We start from the raw sequence: 19,652 nt of genomic DNA, 5'->3' as shown, positions 1-19,652 counted from the left end.
TAATATCTATTTCCATTCTCATATATACCTTTGTTGGCCAACCAAGGTCCTTCTCCAGGATTTTCTTCCATGAACATAAAAGAGAAGTATTTGTTTAGCCTATCCACTTTTCCTCATCAGTTTCCACATTGTAGTTCTCAGTGTCTTTCAGTCTCAATTCCATTTCTAGCCTTCTTCCTTTCTCCAATGTACTTGAAAAGTCTTGTCACCTGTCTTACATCTGTAGCCACTTTTTTCTTCCACCCAGGGGCGTATCTGAGGTTCGGCGGTAGGGGGGGGCAGGGGCTAGAGTGAGGGGGCACATTATAGCCCCCCCCAGCCGCCGTCAACCCTATCCCCTCCTACCGCCGTCACCTACCCCCGAGTTCCGCTTCCTCCTGCCAGTTTTTAAAAATATTACTTCAGCTGGCGTAGGACCACAACCCCGGCCAGCCCAGCCGAGGTCTTCTTTAAGTTCTTCATCCTCGTGCTGTGAAAGCGGCATCCCTTCCAGTTGGATGGAGTCTGACGTTGCAGCACGTTGACGTCCTGCACGTACAACGTGCTGCGACGTCAGACTCCGTCCAACTGGAAGGGATGCAGCTTTCACAGCACGAGGATGAAGAACTTAAAGAAGACCTCAGCTGGGCTGGCGGGGGTTGGGGTTCCCCGCCAGCTGAAGTAATATTTTTAAAAACCGGCAGGAGGAAGCGGACCTCAGGGGTAGGTGACGGCGGTAGGAGGGGAAAGGGTTGACGGCGGTAGGGGGGTCCAGGGCAAAATCTGCGGGGGCCCAGGCCCCTGTGGCCCCATGCAGATAAGCCCCTGCTTCCACCTGTGCTTTTGCCAGTCGTATTTGTCTCTTCACTTCTCTGAGTTTTATCTGGTATTTTCTATCTTTTCTTTCTATATTTCTTTTACTTAATTAATTCCTGACAGCCACATTCACCCTCAGAAAGAGTAGGTAATTTTCAAACTGCCCATTTACCTGAGTAAGCATTTAGTACATGCACATCAACTTTACATGTGCTAATTCCATTAATGCACATTAAATTGATTTAGTATGCGCTAAATTTTTAAGGCATGCTAACAAATGCACTTCCCTTTAAGAGAGGCTAGTGATAAATGGAGCTTGATCTTGAGGAAATGGGATATCAGTGCCTAGTGATCAGTCCTGAGTCCAGCACTACTTAGAACATGTGTATGATAATTTTATTTATTATTAATGAGGATTGGGATTGGTTATATCAGGATAGATGCTCCAGATAGAGTTCAAAAATGTGAATTGGTCTAAGAAATCATGAGGAATGAGCTAGAGGGGTACAGGATCCAAGGTGCGATGGAGGAATAGAAGGTGGAGACAGCAAGCACTGAAAGGGGGGGGGGAGGGGAAGAGGTACTGAAGATGAAAGGCACAGAGAGGAGGTGTTTGGGTGGGGGTCCTGAAATCCTCCATGACATAATTCTGAATGGAGAGACATTCAATGCTTCACATTATGATGGGATAACGTCATAGAAAAACAGTTGAAATCCAGCAACACTGAATCTTCTGAGTTGTGGTTCCCTTGGGGACCCATAATTGTGAATTTCCTGTCTTTTGTACATTTGTTGGCACTCTAGTATTTCTATAACCCAGTTTTGTAAATCAGTGTCAGAGTATGTTGTGGAGTATGCCAGTAATAACTAATGGGTGAATTTTGTAACCGTCCATATAAGTGAAATTCAGTCACACGCTTTCACTCCATGGCTGCTTACATAGTGAAAGTGTGTACTTAATTTCTACCCCACTACAGCACATTATCAGAGAACTTTTTCTACTATTTGGAAATTGAACTTTAAAACGGGGATTTTAATATGCTGAAAATTGATTTGCTTTTTGATACTTGTGTGTCTTTTAGTCTTTTCCCTTAGTACACTTTTAAATTGGGGTTTTCACCAAAAAGGTGAAGTGATTTTTTTTTTAAATTGTGATATAGCATACACTGGACCAAATTCTTGTAATTCAGTTCAGTTTTTGTGGTGGTGAGTGTTGTGAAAGTTATTAAGTAAAGGACTTGGGGTACACTGCCTTCCCTTGTCCATTAGGACCCACTTTTTCTACTTTGATGTGGACAAATAACCCCTATTTGGAATCCTGCCTGTGCATTTCACTGATTTTTTTTCACTAGAAAAGGATGAAAGTTACCTCAACAAAATTACAAGCACACATATTTACACCTGGTAGTCAGTACCTACTAGTTCTCAAAATCCCAAACTGCACATGTAAGGCCAAACTGCACTCCAGGGAGCATCTCTGGTCATCATGGGTAATATGGCTAAATTCTGTGCAGGGCTGCTGAGAGACAACGCCGAGCCTGGGGCAAGAATGTGCCCCCCCCCCCCCCCCGCACTCAGATTGCTGCCACCCCCCACACCTTCTTGCATCTGCTCCTTCCTTGGTCTGTCACTTTCCTGCTCCTGTGTGGCAGGACTTGGGTTATCGCGTTAACGCAATCACTCTGGTCCCAACACACAGGAGCAGGAGAGAGATAGACGGAGGGAGCAGAACCTTCTGCCTGCCTTTGGAAACTTTTCCAGGCGCTGGGTCCCCCTTGGAGGCCGGGCCCTGGGAATCTAGCTTCTCCCCCTCCCTCTGCGGTCCTGATTCTGTGTAGGTCATCCAAAGTTGGGTGCACAAGCAAATCAGGGACATTCCGAGAATTTGTACACGCTGTTTTAGAATAAAGGGGATCCGTGCCTAATTCAGGCATGGGGATTTACACCAGGGTTTAGGGGTGTAAATCCTTGCATCTAAAGCTAGGCGCTAAGCATATTCAATGAACAGCCCCTAACTTTCAGCGGCATTTTTAGAATGTTATTTTTTCGGCACCAAATTCAGAGCTATTTACAGAATTCGGTCCATTCTGTTAGCATTTAGTTAAGAGAACTGTACAGAATAGAAAACAGAAAAAAATTATGAAAGGTAAGAGCTGCAGGGCCCATGTAGTCTGTGCAATCTTTACACAGTAACTTAGCTCTCCTCTCCTCCCTGTTTTCATTTAAGGATCCTCTGCACTTATCTAATAGAGCAGATTGCAAACTAAAGGTTAGAGCAAACGGCTGAGAACCAAGGAAGCCAAAAGTCTTCCCACTAGAGCTTCTTGTCATCTCGGGCAAGTCACTTACCCCAGTGGTGTAGCTGGGGTGGGGGGGGGGGGCGCCAGGGGAGCGGCCGCTCCCCCAAACTGAGTTCTGCCGGCGCCTATTTTTTTCTCAAACTATTGCGTTGAAAATGTGCGCCGGCAGAAGTCCGCTCTCGCTGCTTTTGCTCCCCCCGCACCATCAACCTGGCTCCGCTTCTCACTTACCCCCTAATTCTAGAAAGTGGTGTGGCCAAATTTGCAACTAGTATGTAAACTTGTGCACACAACTTATAGGACAAGGCAGTCTGGTGCATAGCTTAATTTAATAATGAGCTGCTAATTGGTGTTATTGAGCAGTAATAGGGTATGATTGGCACCAATTTGCAGTTATTTATTTATTTGTTACATTTGTATCCCACATTTTCCCACCTTTTTGCAGGCTCAATGTGGCTTACGTGCTAACCATTAACGGCGTTAGCCGGTTCCGGTCTGAGCAAATACAATTTATGAATGAATACATGGTTATATTATGGTGGGTAAGATGCATGTACGGTTGGTAGAATTGGGGGGAACTTAAAGAGGGAGAGGGGGAGGAAGAGTCGGGTAATACGTTATGCATTCAAATTTCAGAGCGCACAACTTCAAGGGGGATGTGGACCTGGGAGGGACATGGGCGAGTCTGTGGCGTATCAGGCAGTTACATGCTCTGGTTATAGAATAGCAGCATTCATGTGCCTGACAGCAGTTAGGTGCGAACATTTAAGCCAGTCATTGAGCTAGCCTAAATGCAGATTTAGGCCAGTATTCTATAACAGCAGTTGCACGCACAACCACCGTTCTAATATTCACGCTTAGCATGCATCATCCTGGAGCCTTTTGAGAATTACCCCCCTTAACCCTCCAATGCCTCAAACTTAGTGACCCTTTTACAAAGCTACTCTGAAGTTGCTGCCAGCCCAACGCGGGCACTGGCGTTAAATCCATAAGTACATAAGTATTGCCATACTGGGAAAGACCAAAGGCCCATCAAGCCCAGCATCCTGTTTCAAACAGTGGCCAATCCAGGTCACAAATACCTGGCAAGATCCCAAAAAAGTACAAATCATTTTATACTGCTTACCCCAGAAATAGTGGATTTTCCCCAAGTCCATTTAATAATGCTGGAGAAAATAGTGCTGTATTTTTCAGTGTGACGCTAACCTGGTGGTAAATGGGTAGCGCCGCGTGCAGTTACCGCCGGGATAGAGCAGGAATATGTAACGCCACCTCAGTGGGAGGCGTTAAGTGCTCGCTCCTTATGGCCATGCAGTAAGTGAAATCTTATCACACGGCCATGCCAGGTTTTGGCCTTTTGACCCGCTGCGGTGAAAAGGGCCACAGCAAGCGGCAAAAAAGCCCCCCCCCCCTGCCGCTAGCGCAGGGCCCTTTTTACCTCAGCTTGGAAAAAGGACCCCTTAGATTTAAGCCCTCCATGGACAGGAAAATTTCTACAGTACATGCCTGGAGCTACAATTGAAAAAAGGCATGAGCTAAAGCCAAGATCCCTTCCCCCCCTGCCCTTATGTATTCTTGGATTCAGTTGCTGTTTTGGCCTCTGAAATTGAGAAGTAAAAAAAAAAAAACCCCAGCTAGCAAAAACCACAAATAGGGTACAGTTAAAGAAAGAAAATTGTTCCTTTGAAACTGTTTAAAACTGTATTTATGTAGCCAGTCCCAGTGGCGATCCTAGCCTGCATGACACCCAGGGCGGATCGCCGTTGCGCCTCCCCCGGCGAAATGACCCCCCCCCCTGTTCCAGGGCAGAGGGAGCTGCAGCGAAGTTAGCGAACTCAGCTGACAGGTGCGTGCCGCGGCACCCCCCAGCGGCGTGCACCCGGGGCGGACCGCCCCCCCCCCCCCTTGGTACGCCACTGGCCAGTCCTAGTGTATACCATCACCAGATATTTTTTAGGAGATCAACAATGGATATGCATACGCTAGATTTGGCATTCACTAACTCCATTGTACACAAATCTGTCTCGTGCATATTCTTCAGAAACACAGATTTAGAAATACAGGTCCAAAATAAAGGGCAGGGCTTCCCAGACTTATTCTGCTGAACCCAGAGTGAATAAGCATGAGCTGTATTGACCAGTCCATACAAATACAGCTCGTGCCTGTTGTAGATATCCGGAAAACGAGACTAGCCATGAGGTCCGCAAAACAGGTTTGGGGAAACTCTGCCATATAAGTCTTGTTAAGATTTCCAAAAGGTTAGGATGCTTGAAAATAATCATGTATTCTTAAAAATTATTTTATTCAATATATTTATGGAAAAAAAACTCTTTAAAAAGTCTATAATAAGATATATATCAAATTCTCTAGAGAAAAATCTTCTTAGACTTTGAAATAATTTTATAAAGGATTTTTCATACCTGTATCTGTCTATATATTTCTAGATCTCTCTATATATTTATATCTCTCTATATAAAACGCACCTCCAACATTCCAAATTTGTAGTTGCAAGATCACAGCGCCCTCGCGTCAAAACGCGATGACATCGAGGGCGGAGCAACGAACGACGTCGCACACCCGTTACTACGCGCGCTGATCACCTGATTGACGCGACACAGAGCCAGACTACAGCGTCCTACTGCAACAGCAGTACACGACCGGCCTCTGCCGTCAATGCAGAAGCGGAGTGGAGCACAGTCCCGCTCGACGGCTTTTTTTACAGTTTTACGGGGGGCGGGAAGCTGCGTACATAACAGAAAATGATTTCTCCAGCAAACTACCGCGATGTTACGAGGCCAGGCGCAATAAAAAGAACAACGGTGGCGACACACACTCCCACCTCCGTGAAAGAAAAAAAAAAAACCTTAAAGTAAATGCAAGAAGGGGAGACTAACATGAAAGGAAATGGCGGAAGGCTGTCATAAAAAAAAAACTATTGAAGCAGGGAAGGGGAGGGGGAGTGGATGAAAAAGGAAAGGGTGAGGGGAAGGAAGGGGGGAGGGAAAAAAGGGGGGAGAAGGAAGGAGAGGGGAAGGGGGGTTCCAGCCACACACTCACACACACGCACTCTCATTCACACACTCACACACACAGCCAAACTCTATGTCAAACAAACCCACACACACGCACATTCACTCAGTCTCTCTAACAAAGTCACTCACACACACACTCTCTCAAACCTCTCAAACATACACACTACGATGAAAACCTTGCTAGCGCCCGTTTCATTGGTCTCCGAAACGGGCCTTTTTTACTAGTATATATATAAAATACAAATCATTACACACATCTACCTTCACATACCTCTGCACAAAATCATGGAATAAACTACCGACTGCTATAAAAACAACGCATGACTTGACAGCCTTCCGGAATTTATTGAAGATGCACCTGTTCGAAGAGACTTACAATAAAAATCCTCCTTAATGACTTGATTCCATTCTATATCTAAACCAACTAATACTGATCCCTTCTAATTTGATTATGTTAATCACATTATCACTATTGGTCATTATATCTTACCTGTTTTATTTTGCGTTATATAAATAATTCTACTGACCTATTTACCTAATTTCTTACACAGTAATATGTTAAATTAGACCAAACCCTTACTCTATTTATGATTATACCTTTTGCAATATAATGTAAGCCACGTTGAGCCTGCAAATAGGTAGGAAAATGTGGGGTATAAATGCAGCAAATAAAAATATATATATATACCTGCTATATACTGCTTTGATTGAATTTTTCATAAAGGTGATTAATAAATCCCAATATTATACAGTATATATACCAATTTTATATATATATGAGAGAAAGAAATGTATTAATCGCCTTTATTAAGAGATTCACCCAAGGCGGTGTACAGCAGTTACAGTTTAACACAAAGGTGCTCATTTTCAAAGCACAGAGACGTACAAAGTTCTATAGCAACCTGTGTAACTTTGTATGTCTATGTGCTTTGAAAACGAGCCTCAAAACTTACAATTTTGATAACAGCATAACCGTAGTAAAATGACCAAATATAAGCATAAATACAGTAAACTTGGAGACAACAAATTGAAACCTAAGAATAGGACTAACATGAAACAGTACCAGAAATATACACATTTAACAGCTCTATACAACAATCATATAACTGATAAATGTCAGTACAATACAAATGATACCACAATAGCATAGAAGAACATTCAAGTAACATAGATATAATACAATGTCAGCATGATAACAATGAAAACCTAACAAGCATGCATTAGAATATTCGAATAATATAGATAAGATGGCATTACATGCGTGTAAAAGACCTCTCTTACCTCATGTGTAAAATGTGCATGGTGCAATAAGATGCCTACTTTAATGTGACTTTAGAATACGTGTGTTCAGGGAAGAGTTTGAGTACAGGCATGATTTATACATGTGATTTCCAGAATGTGAGTGTTCATGCATCTTTATGCTCAAATTTAACCGCTATTACTGGCCTGCCCAGGCTGAACACTATTACTGTTTGTATTTTTGTTTGTTTACCAAATTTTCTAAATGATTTGTAGGGGTCAGTTTTTATTTTGAAGTCTTCATATAACTTTTTTGTCTATTTTGATCACCACCACCTCTCCCGGAAACGCCATTCCAGATTCATCATCCTTTCCGTGAATAGATATTTCCTTGTTCCTCCTGAGTCCTACTTCATTTTAACCTTCATATTAACATGAGTTGTGCCAGAGCTTCCTCTCCACTGTGCATTAAAAGTGTTTGTTGTTGGTTTCACATACAGGAAATTCAGCCTTTTAGCTGTTTAAGCTGCAATTAGAATTTTAATGTTTTACGTGTTGAACCATGTTATTTTAATGTGCTTATTCCTCATGTGCATCTTTTGATGCTAATTGGTGTCACTGCACATCTGTCTTGGAGCCTGCAGAGAGGCTTTTATTCACTCATGTAAACTCCCTGGGGAAAGTGTCAGCGAAACACCCATCCTGGCTGGTCTTGACATGGTTGTATTTAGTTTTACCATACAGTGTGAAGGAATTGTGACGCGAGGGAGATTGTAAGGGGGCGGGGGAGCAATTGGGTGAATCTCTTCATAAAGGCAGTCAATAAATTCCAATAAATAAATCCTGTGCAGAAGGAATGGATCCTCAGGAGCTTAGCCGAAATTGGGTGGCGGAGCCGGTGGGGGGAAGAGGGGCTGGTGGTTGGGAGGTGGGGATAGTGCTGGGCAGACTTATACGGTCTGTGCCAGAGCCGGTGGTGGGAGGCGGGGATAGTGCTGGGCAGACTTATACGGTCTGTGCCAGAGCCGGTGGTGGGAGGCGGGGCTGGTGGTTGGGAGGCGGGGATAGTGCTGGGCAGACTTATACGGTCTGTGCCAGAGCTGGTGGTGGGAGGCGGGGCTGGTGGTTGGGAGGAGGGGATAGTGCTGGGCAGACTTATACGGTCTGTGCCAGAGCTGGTGGTGGGAGGCGGGGCTGGTGGTTGGGAGGAGGGGATAGTGCTGGGCAGACTTATACGGTCTGTGCCAGAGCCGGTGGTGGGAGGCGGGGCTGGTGGTTGGGAGGCGGGGATAGTGCTGGGCAGACTTATACGGTCTGTGCCAGAGCCGGTGGTGGGAGGCGGGGCTGGTGGTTGGGAGGCGGGGATAGTGCTGGGCAGACTTATACGGTCTGTGCCAGAGCCGGTGGTGGGAGGCGGGGCTGGTGGTTGGGAGGCGGGGATAGTGCTGGGCAGACTTATACGGTCTGTGCCAGAGCCGGTGGTGGGAGGCGGGGCTGGTGGTTGGGAGGCGGGGATAGTGCTGGGCAGACTTATACGGTCTGTGCCAGAGCCGGTGGTGGGAGGCGGGGCTGGTGGTTGGGAGGCGGGGATAGTGCTGGGCAGACTTATACGGTCTGTGCCAGAGCCGGTGGTGGGAGGCGGGGCTGGTGGTTAGGAGGCGGGGATAGTGCTGGGCAGACTTATACGGTTTGTGCCAGAGCTGGTGGTGGGAGGCGGGGCTGGTGGTTGGGAGGAGGGGATAGTGCTGGGCAGACTTATATGGTCTGTGCCAGAGCTGGTGGTGGGAGGCGGGGCTGGTGGTTGGGAGGCGGGGATAGTGCTGGGCAGACTTATACGGTCTGTGCCAGAGCCGGTGGTGGGAGGCGGGGCTGGTGGTTGGGAGGCGGGGATAGTGCTGGGCAGACTTATACGGTCTGTGCCAGAGCCGGTGGTGGGAGGCGGGGCTGGTGGTTAGGAGGCGGGGATAGTGCTGGGCAGACTTATACGGTCTGTGCCAGAGCCGGTGGTGGGAGGCGGGGCTGGTGGTTAGGAGGCGGGGATAGTGCTGGGCAGACTTATACGGTCTGTGCCAGAGCTGGTGGTGGGAGGCGGGGCTGGTGGTTGGGAGGTGGGGATAGTGCTGGGCAGACTTATACGGTCTGTGCCAGAGCCAGTGGTGGGAGGCGGGGCTGGTGGTTAGGAGGCGGGGATAGTGCTGGGCAGACTTATACGGTCTGTGCCAGAGCCGGTGGTGGGAGGCGGGGCTGGTGGTTAGGAGGCGGGGATAGTGCTGGGCAGACTTATACGGTCTGTGCCAGAGCCGGTGGTGGGAGGCGGGGCTGGTGGTTGGGAGGAGGGGATAGTGCTGGGCAGACTTATACGGTCTGTGCCAGAGCCGGTGGTGGGAGGCGGGGCTGGTGGTTGGGAGGCGGGGATAGTGCTGGGCAGACTTATACGGTCTGTGCCAGAGCCGGTGGTGGGAGGCGGGGCTGGTGGTTGGGAGGCGGGGATAGTGCTGGGCAGACTTATACGGTCTGTGCCAGAGCCGGTGGTGGGAGGCGGGGCTGGTGGTTAGGAGGCGGGGATAGTGCTGGGCAGACTTATACGGTCTGTGCCAGAGCCGGTGGTGGGAGGCGGGGCTGGTGGTTGGGAGGAGGGGATAGTGCTGGGCAGACTTATACGGTCTGTGCCCTGAAAAAGACAGGTACAAATCAAGGTAAGGTATACACATATGAGTTTATCTTGTTGGGCAGACTGGATGGATCGTGCAGGTCTTTTTCTGCCGTCATCTACTATGTTACTATGTTTTAGACTCTTGATATATGCATTTATTTAATTCAAATTTATTAACGTACTTCACTGTGGAATTTTGGGGAATTGAAAGCGAAAAGGTCACGTTACCAAATAAACTAAACTAAATCTTGAAGTTCTGGCGTTTAGCTCTTGGATGTGATGTTCATTTAGGGGGTAAACATTCAGCATTATTTTGGCCGTCACTGGTGTTATACCCAAATATTCAATGCTGGGCCATGTTCGGGCAACAGCATTGAATATCCAGGTTTGTGCGGCCAGTTATCCCATATCCGGTTAAGTGCAATATTCAGCACAGCCACCTAAGTGAAACCAGATAAAGATAGAACTGAGCGTTAAGCACTCCACTTTGTCTGGTTAACTTAGTCAGTTAAGTGTTGACTCCGTCCCCGGATCACCCACAAAATAGTCTGCTTCATGTTTGGCAGCCAGTGCTGATAATCAGCGGCACTATCCAGTTAAGTGCTGCTGAATATCCCCGGATAGCTACACACAGGTGGTTTAATTGAGCCAGGAACCTCTCCTTCTCAGTTAAATCACTTTGAACCTGATTTACAGCGCTATTTAACCGGCCAGGAATGGCTCCTGGCCGGTTAAATAGCGCAGGGCCGCCAAGAGACTGAACCAGACCTGCGATCACTCGGGTCCCGTCAGGAGCAGGAGAGAGAGAGAGAGAGACCCCTTGGAGGCCCAGGCCCAGGGAATTTTGTCCCCCAGACCCCCAACTCGGCGGCCCTGAAATAGCGCTTAGCCGGTTATCTGCTAATATTCACGAGATGGCCGGTTATCTCCACTGAATATTAGAAGCTAGACGCTAACCAGCTATGTCACACAACTGAGCCGGTTAAGTGTGAATATTCAGAACTAATTGGCTAAGATTAGCAGTTAAGATAGGCCGCTATTTGGCCTATCTTTAACCGCTAAGTACCTAACCAGTTAGCGCTGAATATCGGCTTAACCAGTTAAGTTGCCGCAGAGACAAAACTGAAACCAGATATTCAGTGCCGGTCACCAGTGCCAACTGAATTCTTGGGGGGGGGGGGGGTTGAATATTGACTCATTCATTTTTGGGGATTTCACTCATTCCTTTCTTAGTTGTAGCTCGAACTGTTTTACATTCAAGTACAGTAGGTATTTCTCTGTCCCTGTAAGGCTCACCATTTAAGTTTCTAATGGAGGTAATAAACAGTTAAGCGATTTGCCAAGGATCAGCAGTAGGATTTGAACCAAGCAGCCCGTTGCTCTTAACTGTATGCTCTGAGTTTACCTGGAGAAGCACCAGTGTTGATAGTTCTTCTCCCTCTGTTTCCTTTTTTGATTCTCCTAACTTGTTTTGGGGTGTAGTCGGAAGAATATGGGGCAGGTTGTAGCCCAGCTGGAAAGCTCATTCCAGTAGACAGCATGGTCTATGAGGTTTGGAGCAACTTTGGGGCCCGAGAATCCAAAAAAAGAATTTGTTTGGCAAAGCCTTTCTGCCACTCTTCGACTGCAGATTGATTTGATAGTTTGTAATTCGTTCATTTACAAACCAGAGCAGGGAGTGGAAGAGATGCAGATGTGATCTGATTGTAGCAGGTCTGTCCTGGGCCCAACCAGGACACATTTATTAATGTTGATCCTTTGTTTCTCTTGTTTTTTAGTTGTTGCAGTCCCAGGATGTGAAAGAAGATGCAGTTCTCTGCTGTTCTATGGAGGTAAGTGGAGACATTTCTCCAACTTTTCCAATTTGCTCTTGTTTGGGGTTTATTTTGTTAATGGGTTTTAAGAGAGGGGCGGGGTTTGTTCAGCAGTCCTTTTCTGTTTGATTCTATTTGAGTTTTTTGGATATCTCTTCTCTCACACTAAGGGTGTCAGCAATTGGCGGGTAAACTGGGAAACCAATGTGTTTTTCTCCAGTCTGAATTTTTTTTACATTGGGTTGTGGTGTTCCTGCCGTATTAACAAAAAATAAGGGCCAATGATAGGAACAAAGCTCCAGAGATAGCGGTGGCGCTCTTATGAGAAAAAGAGCATGTAATCTTTGCAGAATAGCCAAGCTTGGAAGCGTTGAGGTCCTGGGTTGATAAACATCATTATTTGTGCACACAAGTGGAGAGAGGAGTATTCAAATACCATCTGGTAATAACTATATAGAAATTGACATATAACCAGTGGTTCCCAATAGATGGTATACTATTTGCAACGTCAACACAATGCGTAATAGAACTTTTTAATTGATAGTGAAGGGTATAAGCAAAGATGGAACAGCTCTAATTTCTGAGTCTGAAATTCAGTTTTCACTGTCCAACACACAGCATAGACACTGTAGCATGCCATGACATGTACTCCCTCCTCCCCACCCCCAACTGCAGACTATAAAGTTCGGCTGGCCCTGAGGGCTCGAATGGATGTCTCCTTGGAGACTAGCCCTTAACAGGCTTCTGTGGCCAGGCAGACCCTTTTCCTCCCCCTCCCCTAGAGCTCTGTTGTCTTTGCAGTGTGCCCAAGCTCCCCTGGCCTTATTAGAACAGTGATTTGCACTCTAGCCTCATACCTCTAGCTCTCTCTCTCTACCTGGAGCCAGGGAGGCCTACCTGGCATAAAAGAGTTTATATATTTTTCCAGCACTTAAAATAGGTTTTACACAAATAATCAAACGTCTAACTGTGTAACATTCAGCCCATTTTAGAATTGTGTATTTATTTAGCTTCACAGACTCTGGTGATAGTGTGACCTCACAGTTTTGGTGGTGGAGGGAATGCCGGTGATAATATGACATCAGAGAATTCAGTGGCAGAGTTGCTAAATCCCTGCCAAAATGTCTCTATACTTTACAGCATAAAAATTGAAGCAGAGACATTAAAATATAAACTCCAGCTTAAAGGACTTTAAATGCAGTCCTTCTACAGAGGTAAAGTTCATCAGAAAGACTAGAGGCCCATTAATTTTTTTTTTTCAAATGTGTAAAATAATTGAGCGAATAACACACACTCATCTTTAGTTCTATGACAAATAAGGTTCCTTTATTGATACCATTTTTATAGTCAGTATTGTTTTGCCAGTGATGCCATATGCCTGCATGCTCAACTAAAGGGTTTTTTTTTCCCATGTTTAGAGCTCAGATATGGAAACCAGTACAAAAAAGTAGGAGTGGACCAGGAAATCTCATCAGTCCATGGTAGGTTGAAATAACTTTATTCAGCACCAGACATATATGGGTCACATACTTATCTGGTGCTGAATGAATAAAGTTATTTCAACCTACCATCGGCTGATGAGATTTCCTGGTCCTCCCCTACTTTTCTGTACTGGTTTTTGGACTATACGTAGGGGGCATAGGCACCCGGTATAAGAGGCTTGGGGAGGCTAAGCCTCCCCAGCCACAAGCCCCCAAGCGTCTCTCTCGCTGCCGGTAGCAGCATGCCAACCTTATTACAGCTTGCTTGCTTCGGGGCTTCTCGGCCTGACGGCATGACGTGCCCCACCTCCTCTGACCAGTCTTCCTTATGATGCGTCCAGCCCTCACGGAAGTAGGAAGGCTGGTCAGAGGAGGCGGGGCACGTCATGCCGTCAGGCCGAGAAGCCCCGAAGCAAGCTGTAATAAGGTTGGTGTGCATTATTCATGTGTGATATGCATTGATGTGCTTTAAGGGGGGAAAAAAAGCAATCAACTCTTAAAACATCCTCTGCCCCTTCCTCCTCTCCCAGCACCGAATGGACTCGACCGGCAGCGGGGCTGCGCTCCCAAGAGAGCGGGGAAAACACTTCTCTCTCACCAGCCGCTCGCGTGCGACATTTAGCCCCGCCCCCTTATTTTTGGGGGGCCCGGTCCACGCCTCCTATGGCGCCAGACTTAGCTGGCTCGAGCGCACATCTAAAATCCCGCCTTTTAGCTAGCCTACTAGCAGTAGCGTCTCCATCTTGGTGGGAAAAGGCAAAAACAAGGCGGGAAGTGGAAGGGAAGTGGCCTCCGGGCAAAGAGACAGAAGGATAAAGAAAACACATAGTGGTGAGGGCGCGGGCGGGCAAAAAAATAATACAAATACAATGAAAACCCGAACCTATGGTGGTGAGGTGGAAAAGAAATGCCGAATGTGGTGTATCTGTGGGGGCCAGGTTGTGACAGAAAAGGGACAGCTTAAAATGCCATGGAGGAAGATGGAAGTGGACTAAAAATGGGAGAAACTGGCTAGAAGCAAGATCCCATAGCCTATAGGGCCGGGACTAGATCATGATGGTAGAATTAGACATGAGCGTTGTCAGACAATTATGGATGTAAACCCCGCCCCTGGCCCCACCCCTAACCACGCCCCCTTTAGCCTCCCCAAACAGTTGGGCCACCGACCGCCTATGGTAGGGGGTATTCTTGTTTCTTACCCTGGCCTCTTGGTTGCTGTTTAGAACTCAGATCGACTATTTCTTTGTTAAATTCTTCCTGCTTAATCCATGGAGCAGTAACAGACAAGGGTTCAAAGAGCTATGTGGAAAAATGATCAATGATGTAGGGCAAATTGGGGTGGAGTGAAGACAAAAAAATGTGAAAGTTAGATTAGGAGAGCATAAGGGTAAATTCAAGAAATGGCACCTAAAGTTAGGTACTAGGATACAGTGTGCTAAGCATAGATTCTGTAACGACAGTTGGATGCGCAATTGCTGTTATAGAATACTAGCATAAGTCTGCATTTACGCACCTAACTTTAGATGTGACCACATACACCAGCTAAAAGACTGGCATAAGTGCTTATACCTAACTGTTGGCAGTTGGGCACATAAGTGCTAATATTACCCTTTACCCTATTCTAATACCTGCACGTGTACCTGATAGGCGTGCCTCTGGTTCGCCAATTCCCCTCTCAGGTCCTCCCTTCTAGCAGCTGTGCATGATAGAATTTGTACTTTCATCTTCTAGAATAGTGTTCCTGCTAATTGGCACCAATTAATGCCAATTATAACCTATCAGTGCTCATTAACACCTATTAACAGCTCATTATTAAATTAATTTATATGCGCAACTGGCCTTATTCTATAATTTGAGCGCGCAACTTTGCACGCTTAGGGCTAGATTCTGTATATATGTTACTGAAAAAGAATAACGCTCAACGTTATTCTGTAAACCACACTTGTAGATGCGGTTTATAGAATAGCATTTATGCCTGGGAATTGTGCCTAACTGTAGGCGTGGCCATTGTTACCAATTGAATGTGGTGCAAATCCTCACGCCTAAATTAGGCACATATCCTCCTCATTCTATAACTGCGCACGTAAATTCTAGGAACACCCTTGATCCACCATGACCTCCCATTTCCGCTCCCCCTTTTTGGATTCACATGTAAAATTTAGATGCGGATCTAGTGCCTAAATTAACACACGTAACTGCTAATTAAATCCAAGAAGTGCTACTAATTGCTTGTTAGGATGCCAATTATGACTCTTTCCGATACACTCAAAATCCTGGGAGTCACAATCGATGCTGGTCTTACTTTTTCCGCTCACATTTCCACTGTAATTTCTAAATGCTTCTATTGACTGCGTCAAATAAGATCACTTCGCCCTTTCTTGGAGAGCAGTGCTTTTCGTATTCTGATGCATTCACTGGTTCTCTCTAATATAGATTATTGCAATGCTTTTATTTATTTATTGGAATTTATTAACCGCCTTTATGAAGAGAATCATCCAAGGGGGTGTACAGCAGGTACAGTTTAACATAAAACTTACAATTTTGTTAACAGCATCACAATAATAAAATAACCAAGAATAAACATAAATACAATAAATAAAGTAAACTTGAAAACAGTAACTTGAAACCTAATAGTAGAACTACAGTGAAACCGTATCAAAAATATACACATTTAACAGCCCTGGAATTCAAATACCAGAGACATAATACAATGTTAGCATAATACTAATGATACATCTAATAAGCATGCATTAGAACATTCAACTAACGGAGATATGATGCTAAACACAGCTTACCATGTAGCTGAGGAACCAAGACTAGATATATGATGGGAACAAGATTCGTGGTACAGAGTCAGTTGGGATAATTTGATGGTTAGCTAAAATCAAGGCACGTTTTTTAATATAGTTATAGCTTTATTTAATGGGCTACGACAGAAAGACCTGCGTCAGTTGCAGATAATCCAGAACACCGCAGTAAAGCTGGTCACTGGTAGTCGGAAATATGACAATATGACCTCCCCCCCCCCCCCCTACTGAAACAGGAACACTGTTTAAAATTCTGACCTTAATTCACAAAACACTCATCTTAGATCAACCTCCTACTGTATTACAATATCTTGCATCTTACGTTCCCTTCCGGGCTTTGTGTTCATCGGACCAACATCTCTTAACTGTGCCATCTCTCCACTTGGTGTCATGTGCTACTTTTCTGACAACAGTGTTTTCTGTTTCTGGTCCTACTTAATGGAATAACCCAGTGGCGTACCAAGAGGGGGGGCGGTGGGGGCGGTCCGCCCCGGGTGCATGCCGCTGGGGGTGGTGCCACGTGCCTGTGGACTCTTCGTTTTCATGCTCCCTCTGCCCCAGAACAGGTTACTTCCTGTTCCGGGGCAGAGGGAGCATGAAAACGAAGAGCCGGCAGGAGCGTGGCACCCCCCCCCCTCCAGCGGTGTGCACCCGGGGGGGGGGGGGGGGGGGTTCGCCGTTGGATTAGGGTTTTTTCGCCGGGGGGGCGTCGCGCTGTTCTGGGGGGGGCGCTGCACCCGGGGGGGGGCCTGGCGCATCGGCGATCCGCCCCGGGTGTCAGCCCCCGTAGGAACGCCACTGGAATAACCTTCCCTTAGAATTAATGCCTAATACACTCACACTCATATTTTAAAGCAGCCCTTAAAACTTACTTTTTTTCAACAATTATATGGGCCCTACTGTGTGACTCTAGCCTTCATTTAGTGGCCCCTTGGTGTGGTTCTGCTGGATGGGACACTGGGCTATTAGCCAAGAGTTATGAACTCTTTCTGTACTTCCTTCCTTTTCCCCAACCCTATCTTTGCTTATTATAATGTGTTTTCTCACTTTCCTATTTATATATTGTAGTTCACGTCTTTTTCAATGATTTTTCATTTTGCATTGTTTATTGTAAACCGCAATGATGGCTTGTACCCCTTAGTGGTATATTAAGTAGGGAAACTGGTATCTTGATCAATGCTAATTGGCTCGTTATTCAATTAAGTTGTGCATGCAAATTGGGCACTTGCCCATATTTGCACACACAACTCAAAGCACCATATATAGAATCCAGGGGTAAGCATACAGCTGGGCGTGCAACCTTATAGAATTGGGGGGGGGGGGGGGGGTGTTTTCTCTTGAACCTTCCTGTACCTTACTGCTCATCTTATACCTTTTTTTTTTTTTTTTACAGAAACAAGTGTGCCCCCCTCATTTTTCTCACTAAGAACCCTGTTTACTTAGACGCTCTAGCGTTTTTAGCATGCGCTAATGCTAGAGACACCCGTACATAAAAATGCTAGCACGGCTACAGTGCGACTTAGTAAACAAGGCCCAAAGTAATGCCCTGTTTCCCCTGTAGCCCCATTGAAATTTTGCAGAAAAGATGGTCAAATTTAACAAAAACAAAACAGCAATAGCTTTAGCCTTGAGTGACAACTCTGCTCTTCTGCCCCCTTCTCTGTTGACAGCTGCAGAGCACAGGCCGCCTGCTGGAGGAGCAGCTGCCAGAGATGATGACGGAGCTGCTGGCGGCAGCACGCGACAAGATGCTGTGCCCGTCTGAGTCCATGCTGACACGATCCCTCCTCCTCGAGGTCATCGAGTTGCACGCCAACAACTGGAACCCCCTGATGCCCACCATCACGCAGTACTACAACAAGACCATCCAAAAACTGACGGCCTGAAGAGGCTGGAGGGGAGGGGAGGGGAGGGTGGAAAATAGGAAAGGAGCACCGGAAAGAAGTGTCGCACCTTGGAGGCGAGAGAGAGGAAACACGATTTGCAGCAGGGTATCAATTGCTGGAGAAAATGTCTCTAAAATTGAATACTAAAGGTGGCAAAGAGTGGAAAAGACCCTACCCCCCAGCATGCTTAAGAATATGTTCAAAGTAGGAAGCTGAGGAGGGGGACAAAGCGTCTTTCTTCTTTCAATCATGTCTCCCCTGCCACACGCAAGTCTCGCCCCTCTCCTTCCCCTCCCCTTGCTTTTCTTTGCTTTTGTGCACAGGAACATACATCCAGCCTTGGTATTGTTGGGGGAAGTGGAGACGAGACAAAAAAGGATGAAAATGAAGGTTGAGGAGCAAGAGGGAAGCCAAGGCTGGTATTGTTTTCACACCATTGTATTGGCTCACACTGGCCAACTGGCGGGAGGCGGCATGCAGCAGATGTCCCGCAAGGACAAAAGGAGGCACGTGCCGTACCCCAGGGCCTGCCAAATGACCCCATCGCTTTTGTCAGCACAGAGCTTGCTTTTCAGCTTCTAAACATGTGTTGGTGGGGGTTTGAGAGTCTGGTGGGGAGGAAGCAGAGGGAGCATTTTTTTTTTCTGTTTAAGAAAAGCATTTTGATTACAGATTAGAACTTTGCACTGTTCGTTCTGGTTATAAAGGAAGAAACAAAAAAGGTTTTAACATAAAAACAATGCAGGATGGAAGCTAGCGACTGGGCCCTTACATTAGGGCAGAAGGATAATCTAACCCCAAGTAGAAGTGCTACTTGGGGTTTTGCTAGCCGCAGTTTATGGTAATTAAAAACTCTTGTTCCGATCTGGTTTATCTCTTAGGAAACAGGCAGGCGCTCCAGGGCTGGTCTGTGAAACAGGGGAGAAAACCTGCCCACAGTGTGCCTCTGCGCTATCCCTGAAAAGTAGACTTGAAAAGTGTTTGCCCAGTGCTGGATTGATCATTGCACTTTTTAAGGTGTATTTTTTTGGGGGGGGGGGGGGGGGGGGGATCCATTATTTTTTAAGGGGCTCCCTTTGAAGTCACTGAATCAGCTGATTTAGTCTGAAAGTCATACATGATGCTAGCCAGTTTTTGAATTCAGGTAGCCCACATTTGACAGTGCTGTCACAGGAGGTATCATATTGCTTCCAGGTTTGGGTTTCAAGAGCTGTGCCCGTTCCTCCACCGCCTGCTTCAAAGCCCAGGGCTGTTAACTTCTGCTATACAGAGCAGTCAAAGCGGGAGGGAGGGCTTCAGCACCCCCCCCCCCCACCCCCCCTATATTTAAAAAAAATGGATTCAGTGTTCCTGCTTCCAGAGCAGCTTCTTAAAACAACTGAAAAGCTTTTGTTTAGTGGGAGAAGGTAAACGTAGGAAATCCTACCCTCATACACAGTGTGTAGAGATTAATTTGTGGTTACAGAAGGCTATGTGTAGCAGGGCTGCTAATTGCCAGTACATATAGTGAGAGTTTAATTAAAAAAAACAAAAAAGTAAAAGTAATTTAATGTTGGAAAGAACAGCCTAAGCAATGGGTTGGGCTCATGCATTATGAGGATTTGCAGTGCTCAGAAATTGGACATTACATCTCAGTACATAAAGG

At 46.2% G+C, this 19,652-nt stretch overlaps 1 protein-coding gene across 1 annotated transcript in view; it reads left to right on the top strand.

Annotated features, from left to right (window-relative positions):
- Window positions 1-18,620, top strand: part of CTIF (cap binding complex dependent translation initiation factor) — a 531,105-nt gene extending 512,485 nt beyond the window's left edge. Inside the window, exons 11-12 of the mRNA XM_030192931.1 lie at window positions 11,798-11,851; window positions 17,792-18,620. Of these exons, the coding sequence (XP_030048791.1) occupies window positions 11,798-11,851; window positions 17,792-18,007 (270 nt within the window). The 3' untranslated portion in view covers window positions 18,008-18,620. The remainder of the gene's footprint in view (window positions 1-11,797; window positions 11,852-17,791) is intronic.
- Window positions 18,621-19,652: the final 1,032 nt, after the last annotated feature.

This window comes from Microcaecilia unicolor, chromosome 2 (assembly GCF_901765095.1).
Source record: "Microcaecilia unicolor chromosome 2, aMicUni1.1, whole genome shotgun sequence".
Taxonomy (NCBI): Eukaryota; Metazoa; Chordata; class Amphibia; order Gymnophiona; family Siphonopidae; genus Microcaecilia; species Microcaecilia unicolor.
This window is presented reverse-complemented; position numbering and strand designations above follow the sequence as displayed.